Here is a 12,876-nt window from a genome sequence, read left to right as displayed (position 1 = left end):
ATCATTAGCTCTCTTTGAGAGTTTCTAGGCACCAACCATTGTTCTAAAAACTGATTTAAAAAAATAAAAATAAAAAAGGAAAAGAAATGAGCACTTATCCTATCTCTCCAGTATGAGCTATACCTCAAATTAACCAAATAACTGATGAGGGGAAGTTCTTCTCTATGGAAGACTTTCTGCTAATAAAAGTAGATGATGGAACTTTTAAAAACCACCATTTGTAACCTCTAATGAAATAGTGGATGTAGGTAATGACCGTCATTGGATGCTAAAAATCATTAGGTGATAGGTTGACAGGAAACTTATTATTGGATGGATCTAAACCTATTAATCAATCTTAAGTTTACTGAAGAAGGAACTATCAGACACTCTATACCTCCTGGTGCAACATAAGTAGTACAGAGCACAAAGTATTATTAGCAGAACAAATGAACCAAACTCTATTGGGACCTCTAGATCTAACTGCCAAATTACAAAAAAAAAAAAAAAAAAAAAAAAAAAAAAAAGGTAGAAGAATATGTTAAAAGATACCACAAATATCTAATAAACCAAATCTAGAATGTGGGAAATTTTATAGGACACATAATCTAGTAGATGGCATGTAAAAAAAATAGGGTTTGGGAAAGAGGAGGAGCTGCTATAAATTAAGACACTTAAGAGATACATCAACTAAATACACTGTGTGGACCTTATCTGCATACCGATACAAAGCAGCGATAGGGAATTATCACTAACTTTGTTGGGGTTATTATAGCATATTCAAAGACAGACCAAAAACACTTAGCTGTTAAAGATACATAATGACATATTTATGGAGGAATGTACACAATGTCAAGGTTTTTCTTTAAAATACTCCAGTCCCTTTCTCCTAAACAAACAGGGGAAAACGTATGACTGGCAAAATGTTGAAGTTAGGTCATGGCCCCATGGGTATACATATTAGCCTTCCCTCTTCTTTGGTTTATGTTAAAAACTTGCATAATAAAAAATTAAAAAAAATAATAATATCTACAGGACAAATAATCAAGTATTTTATGTATCAGTGATTAACTGAATGATCAGTGTATGACACTATATGTATGTAATGAATCCTAACTAGTTTTGCAGTAATCTGCAGCTTTACACAAAATTGTTTATACATTGCATATCTTTATGTGTGACTCTCCAATCTCTCCGTTGATGTTCAATTCTCTCACAGACCAGCACTATATTTTATTTCTTCACCACCTGCCTAAGACTAGTTTCAAGTGTACCCAGTTTATTATATAATCAAGCTGATTCTTATACACAGTTCTGTCCCCCATGCAGTTCAAGAAAAGTGCCATCCATATTTATGCACACAATAAAAAAACAAACATTAAATGTCTGGGAGTTGAGAAGTTTTAAATTCTAATCATGTTACTTTTTAAAGGAATTACAAAAATAATCAAGACTTACAGAATATGGTAACAGCGTTAGCAAACAAATACTTACCAAAACCATCTTCAACTCCATCATAAAGGTCATTAAGTCAGAAGAGTGCTGCATTCTCTAGATCAAAACAACATTTCCAATCAATTTCACTTATACAATGAATATTCCACGCACTAAAACTGAAATAAAATTCAGGTCCATGTTTACATGAAAAAAATATTAGCTATGTCTACATCATAAAAGTATAAGAATTGGAGTATTGGTCATCATCCCTACTAGTCCTACCAATTTTATTTTGAAAGAGTAATTTAAGCCCTAAAATCTACTCTGGTGAGATATACTGAATTGCGTAAAAATGTCACTAAAATCTCACACACTCCTCTGTTCCTTCAGCACTGATTACAGTCAAGTTTAGCAAATAACATCATTTTTTTTTAAGTGATGGGAGTGAAGAAAGTGGAAATAGGAGCATGAACTATAAAAAACAGGCAAATCTATACAATCTTTAAAAATCTAGTTAGAGCAATGAATGAACAATTATTCATCAATAATACTGTCTATTTTTATTTGTTTCTTGACCTTAAAGACCACCCATAATTATTTTGTCCTTTCACAATTAACCCATATTAATTCAAAAGGAGTCAATCTTTCAATAAGTAAAACTATTATAATAAAATGTAAAAAAAATCCTTCCAAAGTAGAATAAATATTTAAGAATTATAAAACTATCTTATTTCTCTTCTTGGAATCAAAATACTCTAGATTTGTTACTTTTTGTGATGTACTGTACTACGGCCACACAGTTCTGAACAAAGTCAATGTATTTGAATTTGCTCACTATTTAGACACAAAAAATAATAATCTAAGATATTTCAACAATGCATGAGACATGACTCGCATATTAACATAGCTTTCAATGGGCACATGTTTATAAAACAAAATCTTTGACTTTCCCTTCTTGCATACAGTATCCCTCTCCTCCCCCCAGTTTACTAGTTATGAATAATAAATTATACCAAGGGTCTACAACTACAGCCCAGAAGCTAAGTCTAGCCAATGCCTGCTTTTGTAAAGAAAGTTGTACTGAAATGTAGCTATGCCATTCCTTTACCTCTTGTCATGGCTGCTTGGGTGCTACAAGGGCAGTTAAGTAGCTGCAAAAGAGATCTTACAGCCCATGAGGGGTGAAAAATTTACTATCTAGCCCTTCACAGAAAAAGACTGCTGACCGCCCTCCAACCCCAACCCATATTTACTAGTTAAAAATAATACAAGAATAGTTATTCACCTGGACTTTGGAATAAAACAAATACTCGAACTAACACTGGGTTCTACAAGAGCAGTTAGAGAGCAAGGAGATAAAGCAGTAACTGGGACTTTTTCTAGGAACCCTCTTGGTGAATTGGTGGAGAAAAACATCTTATTATTATACTTAGTCTTTATTAGCAAGTTTTTTCAGGTTACTTAAATTTCTCAATAAATTCATTTCTTAAACTTTAGTATACAATATAAACAATCAGTCACAAGATGGGGAAGGGGCAACAGAGAGAAAACAAATAATTTACACATCCCCTTAAAACACTGTTGTAACTATACTGCCAGTAATGATAGCCTACATTCAACAAATCAAATAGTTTATCTCCTGTTATTTCTTTGTGGTTCAGTAATGCTTTATATAAGTGACTGTCATTGTTAGTTATCATACATAATAACCTGACTTTAACATAAAGAAAATATAGGAAATTGGGAACATACAAAGGAAACAAGATTCTACTTACATTCATTTTTCTGTAAGAGGCATTTCATTTTTTTTTGGTTGCCTTAGTAACAGTTTTTGTTTGTTTGTTTGTTTTTAAGTTTCTCTAATATTTAAAGGAATTTCCAGGTAGAGGAACCTAAACATTAAGAATAACTAAATTGGGGTGTAGGGGTAGGCGAAATGGATAAAGGTGGTCAAAAGGTACAAACTTCCAATTATAAAATAATAAAAAATAAAAGAATCCTGCCTCTATCTCAACCATGCTGTCATTACATATGTGTTTATGATCCTAAGTGAGACCCACCACACCTTTCCTATTACTAATCTGGAACTAAAATCCCATTTTTTTGCCACAGACATCCTACAACTCCTAAATGAGTCCTAAGATTTTTTTATACCACCACTATTTGATATCAGCAGGAAAAAAAAAATCACTCAAAAAGTGATGGATATGGATAAGGGTGAATACATTTGAAAACCCTACAGTCTCAAGGATAGAAATCAGTTTAAACACAAATTCTGCCTGGAGATGTGCTAAGGATTCTGAGAAAGAAAGCATTTTATATAATGCATGGATCCTAAAAATATTTCATAGAGATGAAACCTACAAAATTCAGCAACTACTAGTTTGTTACAATATTCTGCAAAGTAGGTCTTTTAAAAATGAGTAAATTTAGTAATCTCCTACCCTTGCTTAAAACATAAACTGTTTAAAGAACTTACCTGTTGTATTATTTGATGGTAGCCACTAAGTACCGCTTTCAGCTGCCAACTGCATAGTAATCTAAAATTTTAGTGGAATAAAATAATTTCATTGTTCAGAATTAAAAGGAAAAAACATATCTATGGGTAATACAAACATGCATGTATGTTGAAAAGAATGACATAAACATAATTCTGAGAGATTAATAAAACTTTTACTGCTTACAAAATTGAAAGTCTAGTCTTCACACTGTCAGTACTAATTTTATTTCAAAATATAAATAACTGCAATCAGTAAATAATATGCAAACAGTACATCTTTTTAAAATTTTAATATACCCAAAGCAAAGTTTCCTATTGAACTAGATTATTCTCCAAGGAGATTAAGGAAAACCAACAGTTTTGATCATAATACACAGAACTTGTATTTGAGAAAGCATATGCAGCAAAATAATCTTCCAATTCCAGAGTAATATAACTCTGGAATACATACTCTGGATACATACTTTAATTGTGTAAGAAGTGGTAAGTTAATGTTCATCTATCTACTGGATCACCGCAGTTATTCTCTCAACATTGCTAGGTAAGTAACTCTTCTAGGAACCGCTTTCACTTACCTAGTAGTAGGAGGCCTCTCTGAATTTTCCCAAACGTGGCCTTTGCAAACCATCCTGAATCCCTCCATTCTTGGTCTGCTAACTCCCATTCTCACCACTAACTCCTCTCTTGGTGACAGAGTAGCTCATTCAACTGCCCATAAGAAATCCATCACCAAATATACTTTCTGTTCCTTGCCACCAACTTGTCCCTTGCCACCAAGTTGGCTACATCAATTCAATTCAGTTCTTAACTTAGCTTTTGCTATGTTTTTCTCCTTAATATGTTAACTTTTGCTTAATATGTTAACTTTCTAATTCTTTTATACTCCCCCCTTATAATTCAGTTCAGCCTTTATTAGTAAAGTTTACACAATTGCTATGTATTGCTTTAAATGAAAAAAAAAATAGAGAATAAATGTGTCACCTTTGAAAAGCAGTTCAGCACTAGGGAAAATCATTTACAAATTCACATTGATTCGGGAAAATCAGAAATGTTTCCGGTTAACTGACTAAATAAGCATTTTAGGCAAAACTCTAATAACTAGAATCAGTTTACACAAGATTACCTGACTGCCCATCCCACAAAGACACATTTATGTAACAAAACACCACATCATCACCTGGCATTCTTCAGTTGTAAATCTTCAGGCAACAATATTCTAAGGTGGAAATCTCTTCCCTGTGGAAAATATTTAAAGGTTCAAATTTTCATCTTTCACTTAATCTTATGAGTTCACTTAATGTTAAAAATCACATAGAAAAGGCAATGTTTTCTTTCTTTTCTAAAAGGAAACTTTATCCAAATCTTTATACATGTTAAAATACAAGCAACAGAATATTGCATTTGAGAGAAAATAACAGTTGGATAATTTGTAATTATTGGGAAATCAAAACATTAACAAAGAACTGTTTTTAAAGAGAAAGTTGCTCACATAAATACAAGAAATTAAAAACTGTGACAGTAGACATAAAGAAATTTCAATGTTATTCTTAGAAAATAAATGTATGAAAAAGAAAATTCCTTCAAATTGCTTTGAACATGGAAGAAAAAAATCACAATGTAAAATGAGAATATAATATATTATAGGATTCAATTTTCTAAATTTTAATAAAATGTAAATATGTTTACTCTAAATATATAGACAAATATTTTCATAAATCAGAATATATTTAATTCTCTCACACTCACAGGCCTTTAATAAATAATATTGCTAACATATAAAATTATTTCTTTTAATTTAAATATTCACTAGCTACACATTTAAATATATCAAATTTTACTCAAGAGTCTAAGGAAGGAAGGACTATTATCTGAGAAATATATTCAGTTTTACTTTGAGAGAGTGAATGAGTAAGCAGCTTAAACTTTGTACCTTAAATAGGATAAAACACATGAAATCTGAGTAAAGGTAAGCAGAAAAAGACAAACAAATATAATCTTTTACTCCAACAGTATAAAATGAAAAAGAGTAATAAAATTCTCGAGAAACAATTACCACGAGAATTTTAGCACAATCTCCCTCAAAGCAGTTTCAAAAACAGAGGAACACAATTAAATGTACCCCATAACCTTTACTTTCACGGTAATATTACAGTTCTGACTTTCATTACATTTAAATGTCCTTTAAAAAAATGAAACAAAATGTACTACTGACCTTTTCAAAAGGTCAAGTAACAATAATTCACTATTTCATTAAAGCACTAAAAGGTATTATGTAGTAACTTTAACCTAACTTTATAGACATCCCACACATAGGTGTAAGAACAATCTGGAATTCAAAATTTACATGAAAAATAGTAAAACTACTCTACTGATCTGTTATCTGAAAGAATAAAATTCCAAAGTCCCTTATTTGCAAAATACCGCCATTTTAAAAGGTCATATGCCGTATCACATGCCATCATATTTTTCTGATTCAAGAAAATATCTAAATTAGTTTTTAGTTAATTGCTCTCAAGATTTCCCAGGCTTATAGGGAACAAAAGTTGCCTAAATGTGAATCTCTCTACACCTCCTCCAAAAAACCTATATAGATGAATAGTAAGAACCAATAAAACCACAAAAATCCCATGTCTTCAGCAAAATCAGAAAGTAGAGAACACCCATAAACTTCAAATTACCTGTAGGAAGAAAAATATAAACTACTTTCCAGTGGTTTCCACTCTAGGCGCCCAGAAAGTTGGGAATTCAGAAAAAAAATGAATGGAAGAGTTAAAAGGGGACTGGACCAAGTGCAAAACTAATAAAGAATTCTAGTAGATCGGAATCTGGTAGAACACAGGGAGAGGACTAAAAATGAACACACAAAAGTCAAGGAGCTCATCTTGGAAAAGAAATGTAGGAATAAAAGATGGTAAAAAGGCAGGTAGAGATATTGTTTGCAAACTGGGAGTTAGGAGGGAAAAGTAAGTATGGGAAACTTAGGATCTTATAACAAAATAAAAATACTCAACTCCTCCCTCGGCACTACCAAAAAAATCTCCATTAAATAAACAGCATTTTGCTTCACCACCAGATGTGGGTATTCTTGAATTAGGAATTTTAAAACTATTGCAAACAGCCAAACTGTTCACAAACTCAAAGACATTATCTTCATGCCCAGCTACCATGAAGACAAAACATGAGACAAAACATTTCAGGGATGACAATCCACCATGCAAACAAAAACCACAAATCATAAACAAATTGCTATACTGAATTATATATTAAGTGAGCATTTATACCCAGATTCAGAAATTCAAAAACTAAGAACAGAAATTGTAAAAAAAATTAAGAAAAAGACAAAATGATATTAAAATGGAAGAATAAATTAGTAGGTGCTCGAGAAAGAATAGAGTAAAATAAAAATTTCAGAGGAGGCAAAATAGAAGCAAGAAAATTGTCAAATGAGAAAAACATTAAAGACTATCAGAGAAAAGCAATCAAAATGGACAAAAAGCAAAGAAAATCCAGTATACAAATAACTGTAGAATTTGAAAAGGAAAATAAAATAGTAGAAAAGAACATTTAAAATTATAATCCAAAGATACTTTCTAGAAATTCACATACTGAAGACAAATAGACAATGAGAAGTGACTCATAAGGATCCACTGAGACATATCTTAATAAACAGGCTTTACAAATTAGGGGAAAAGAGCATAGCTTCTAAGAAAAAGATCAAATAACTTATATGGGACACAAAATAGGTTTTGCATCAGACCACTCAAAGCAAAATTTACAAAAAAGCAACAATGGAATAGAACTTTTAAGAAACTGAAAGGGAACTTCTTCTTCTAGCCATGATGGAATAAGAGGAACAGGATTTACCTTCCCACATTAACTAAAAAAACTGGACAAAATATGTATAAAATATTGGTTTTCAGACATCAAACAATAGGCATTGCAGGACAGTGATCCTTAAAGAAGGAAACAAATGAAAAAAATCTCTGTAGGTGTTCAGACTTACAAGCAGGAGAATTTTCAGGCTGCAAGGCAAGAGTGAAAACCAAATACAGGCCAACATTCTCCCTGATTTGAGAAGACAGAGGTGAGTTAGGTGAGGCCAAGTCATGCAGAATTCAAAAGGCACAATACCAAAGAGGAGAGAAATATTAGGTTGCTGAAAAAGTAATTGAGGTTTTTGCAATTATTAATCTTTTAAACCACAATTACTTTTGCACCAATCTAATATATGGAGAAAAAGAAGTACAGAGAGTAAACCTAAAGAATTTCAAAGGATTCCTCAAAGGGAGACAAGTCTTTAGTACTACATGCTGCATGGATGTGAGAAAACCACCTAAAGCTGGGGAATCATGAGAATGGAGCCCACAAAACAATCTTGGAGCTCACACAAGGCTGAGAGTAGTCATGTTCTAACCAGTCAAAGTAGAAACTCCTGTATTATAAGAGCCATCAAATGAGAGTACTAAGAAAAATGGTAGAGCCAAATCAGTCCAGGCTAAAGTCTGTTCTGTTCCTGCCTGACCAAGTGAAAAGCAAATCTTGAAAAGATCAAACTATTGCCAAGTAATTTAACTGCAGCTTAGAACAAATCTCAAGAATGTTTAAGAGAATAAAAATATCTAGCACTCAACCGATAGAATGCACAATGTCAGGCATTCAATAAAAGTATACAAGGCATACAGAGAAGCAGGGCAATAATATTCACAATGAAGAGAAAAATCAAGGAAAAAAATACAAAAATGGCAGATGATAGAACTGCTTTAAAATTTTTAAGCACTTATAATTATGTATGTCCAAGAAAGTAGAGAAAAGCATGAGTATGCTAAACAGACACAGGAAAGATATAATACCTGAATTGAAAGTATACAATGTCTGAGATGAAAAATATGCTTGATGGTATTAACAGCAGATTAAACCTTGCAAAAGAAGATATCATTGTAGCTGAAATACAGGAATAGAGCATCCAAAATAAAACAGAGGGACTGGGGAGGAAAAAAAAAAAAATGAACAGACCATCCGTGAATTATGCAACAAGTTACAGTTGGCCTAACATGCATGTATTTGGAGCCCCCAATATAGGGAAGAGAGAGCAAGAAACAAAAAAAAAAAAATTGAAGAAATAATGACTGAAGTTTTTTCAAATTAATTAAAATACATACTCACAGATCCAAAAAAACTCCACAAACCCGACAGAGGAAAAACATGAAGAAAACTACACCAAGGTACATCATAAATTGACAGAAATCAATGATTAAAAAGAAAAATCTTAATGTAGCCAAAGAAAAATAACACACTTGGTACAAGTAAAGATCAGAGTCAAGATTTCTCATAAAAAGTAATGCAAGACAGTGAAGCAACATCTTTAAAGTACTAAAAGAAAAAGTCCACCTAGAATCTTATGCCCAGTGAAAGTATCTTTCAAAAGCATAAATAAACAATTTTTCAGACATAAAACAGCTGAAAAAATTCATCAGTAGCATATACTCACTACAAGAAATGTTAAAGGATGAACTTCAGAATGAAAGTAAATGAAACGAGATGAAAAGCTGGACATACAACAAAGAGTACCAGAAACATTAAATATGTAGGTAAATATAGAAGACTTTTTTCTTATATTCAAAATCTCTTTAAAGAATAATTAACTGTGCCAAAGCTGGGACAATTTGAGCAACAAAAAAAGTAGTAATGTATTATAATCCAAAGTACAAATAAATATCCAGGAGTCTATAGTGTTATAAATAATTAAATAGAGTTAAGCTAATCTCCCATACAGAATTCATTCCACATAATAAATTACATAGAAACTCCACTTTAAAGAAGGGGGAACATGACACCCCATTCCTTAATGGGGCCGATCATGGTTATTTCCTTCTAAAGAATACAGTATAGAAAGTGGGTAAAAGGGGGATGGCCATTTAGCTCAGTTGGTTAGAGCATGGTGCTAATAACACCAAGGTTGCCAGTTCGATTCCCACATGGGCCATTGTAAACTGTGCCCTCCTTTAAAAAAAAAAGAAAGTGCATATATTTTTAGTTTTTACCTAATAACTTTTTTCTGTTCCAGGATCCCATCCAAGATACCACATTATCATGTATCTAGGCTTCTCTTGACTGTAATGGTTTCTTAGACTTGCCTTAGTTTTGGTGACTTTAACGTCTTTTATGATTATGAAATGATGCTCTTTGTTGAGGAGTACTAATTAAGTATATTATAGGATACTTTACTGGATTTTCCATGAGAAAATGTTTAAAATATTCCATTAAATAACTCCTGGATACAGAGGAACTACAAACTACAATTACGTAAGTTCTAAAAAACAATAAAACATTACATGCCAACATCTACTTTTAAAGCAGTGATCAGAAGAAAATGCAAAGCCTTAAAAACTTATATCAATAAAAATGTGCTCATTGGCCAAATCTGAGAAAATTTAAGTAAGCATCAAAATAAATAATGATTATAATCTATTAAATGAATTATTTTTAAAATCCATGAGCCCATTCTGATATAAATAAATGGAAAAGAAAGGAACACTACTCCTTATCATAGAATGCTAATTAACATAGAAGAAATGATGGAGTTAGAAAATCATCATTTGTCAACCATCACTGTATTAACTGACTCAAGCAAGTCAACAGATGCAATAACTGGGGTGCATGTGGGGTGGGGGTGGGTGTGTGTGAGTGTGTGTGTGTGTGTGTGTGTGTGTAAGAGCGAATAAGAGAGAAAGAGAGAGTTTGATGCCTCAAAGTAACTCCCTAAAAGTACTTAATTACAAAAGGAAAATCTGGCAGATGCCACTTTAAACAGGTCATCAGAGGCAACAATCTTTCTGTGGCATCATCTCTGCCAAAAATGCATAATCTGAACTTGATGGGGAAACATCAGTCAAACCCAAATTGACAGACACTCTACCTAATAACCAACCTGTGCCCTTAAAAACTGTCAAGTTCATGAAAAACAAAGACTAAGGAACTGTTCCATGTTAAAGATACACAATTAAATGCAGTGCAAGATGTTACATCAAATAAGGAACTGGGAAGGAGTATAAAATAGATAATTGCAACATTAAAAAAATTGAATTTGTACTCCAGATTAGATAATGGTATTATGTATCGATCACAATTAAATTTCCTGATTTTGATAATTACTGTGGTTATGTATGTGTGTTGTCGTTCTCCTATACACACTGAAATGTTAAGGAATAAAAGAGAACTGTCTGCAACTGTTCAGCACCTAATATTCCTAGTGGTAGATAAAAGTTTCATTTAGCAAGTGAATTTGATAATTCACTATTTTTGAAGATTATATGTTTTAAGACTTCATAACATGGTAATGTCTAGGATATAGGCCCTATCCTCAATGAGAATGTGTGCTGGATAGGGTACCGATGTTCAGTGTAATGGTCAGGGAACAAAAGTCTACACTCAAAATTCTAAGGTATCTTGGTGCAAATGCAGAGGGGAAAAATCCAGACATGCAATCAGCCTGAGTTTAAGGGATTCTGTTGCAATCAGGAACAAGCAACTGAACCTCTCCATTTTCTCATGTATTGATTTACTCAACTATAAAACGTGATTTTTTTTTTTTTTTTTTTTTTGTGCCTCAAAGGGCTAAGGATTAAGTAAGATCGTGTACTCGGAAAGAGCTTTGTAAACTTCAAAGCCCTCCACGTGTGTACTATATGTAATAAAGTCCAGAAGAGAGAGGACTTGGAATCAGCAAAGGTAATTAATTTGGTTATCCAGATTCCTACAAAATATCTCAACTGGAGGTGTTTGGTACACATGACTTGACAGAGAGCCAAAACGTTCTTTCTACAGGAAACACGAATATAATTAGCACAGATTCCCGGGAACTGCCACCAACCATCGTGAAGGTCGTGGTTTGTGAGAATAGAGGTTGCCAATAATTTGAAAAAAAAAAAAAAGAAGAAGAAGTTTAAATGTAGAGCAGACGCTGAATTAGGAGGGAGGTAAAACTCCGAGGAGGAGGGAGGGGCGTGGCCTTCTGCCCCGCCCCCGCCCCGCCCCGCCCCGCCCCCACATCGCGCGCGGGCCTCCTGGCAGTTACATCTGGTGCCCTTACGCCGGCCCAGACGTGGAGGCGGCGGCGATGAGCACACCTCTAGTCCACCCGGAGTCCTTAGGTGCCGCCTGTCTCGATTCCTGCTCCTAACCCCTCCGGTCACACGCTTCCGCGGGTGGAGCTGTGCCGCAAGAGAGAGGCTCTCCTAGCGAGAAAGCAACGCCGGGGCGAGTACCTGTGCCGTAATGAATCCTTCATACACGGTTTTCGCCCGGTTTTGGGGCAGAAGCAATGGGCACTGGTGCATCAAGCTCGCTGGCGTCTCCATGGTTCGCCGTCAGTGGGGCCGCGGGTGGGGGGGGGAAGGGGGGGATTTAGGGCTCTGCACATGCGTAGTCCGGCCCTCGCCCGGGGAGCGGAGGAGCGGAAACTCGAGCCTTGGCGGGAAGAAGTCTCGAGGATTCCGCGGTGGGAAAGGAACGCCTAGAGGTCGTGAGGTCGCCTGGGCTCCGGCCCAGTTTAAGTAGAGGTGGCGCAGTAAGAGACAGCCTTGGCCTCAACAAGAAAGGGGAGGGAAGGTTGTTCTCAGGTTCACAGATCTGACAACAAAAGCATTCTAGCCTGGGCTGTTCCAAGAACACTGTAGGCGATTTTGTTTGATTTTATTGAAATACGACTGCTGCAAGTTTGGAGCTGGATTTTTCCCAGTATAAGATGTGTTTGTATGGTCTGCGTGTTGTAATACTTCTTTCATGTTGAACCTGCCTCCTCTCCCCTTTTTCACTGGAATCAATCTATTGGCCTGTTCTACAGGGCCTCCTGGATGCCCGCAGCATACTGAATTATGTATTCCGTATGTAACTATTATATAATGTATTATACTCCATTCACTATATCGCATACAGTGTATTACAGTTCTGTGGCTTACCAA

The 12,876-nt window shown here is 34.4% G+C and overlaps 2 protein-coding genes across 2 annotated transcripts in view; one reads left to right on the top strand and one right to left on the bottom strand.

Moving 5' to 3' along the window:
* FANCL (FA complementation group L) overlaps positions 1-12,439 on the bottom strand; it is a 56,500-nt gene extending 44,061 nt beyond the window's left edge. The window contains exons 1-4 of the mRNA XM_081068807.1: positions 12,181-12,439; positions 5,094-5,152; positions 3,896-3,956; positions 1,474-1,530 (exon numbers count right to left, since the gene is read on the bottom strand). Of these exons, the coding sequence (XP_080924933.1) occupies positions 1,474-1,530; positions 3,896-3,956; positions 5,094-5,152; positions 12,181-12,273 (270 nt within the window). The 5' untranslated portion in view covers positions 12,274-12,439. The remainder of the gene's footprint in view (positions 1-1,473; positions 1,531-3,895; positions 3,957-5,093; positions 5,153-12,180) is intronic.
* The window catches only part of VRK2 (VRK serine/threonine kinase 2), a 202,089-nt gene that overhangs the window by 140,184 nt on the left and 49,029 nt on the right, over positions 1-12,876 (top strand). The window lies entirely within an intron of this gene.

Source organism: Rhinolophus hipposideros (assembly GCF_964194185.1).
Source record: "Rhinolophus hipposideros genome assembly, chromosome: 12".
Classification (NCBI taxonomy): domain Eukaryota; kingdom Metazoa; phylum Chordata; class Mammalia; order Chiroptera; family Rhinolophidae; genus Rhinolophus; species Rhinolophus hipposideros.
The sequence above is the reverse complement of the archived record's forward strand: the minus strand, read 5'-3'. Positions and strand labels throughout refer to the sequence as shown.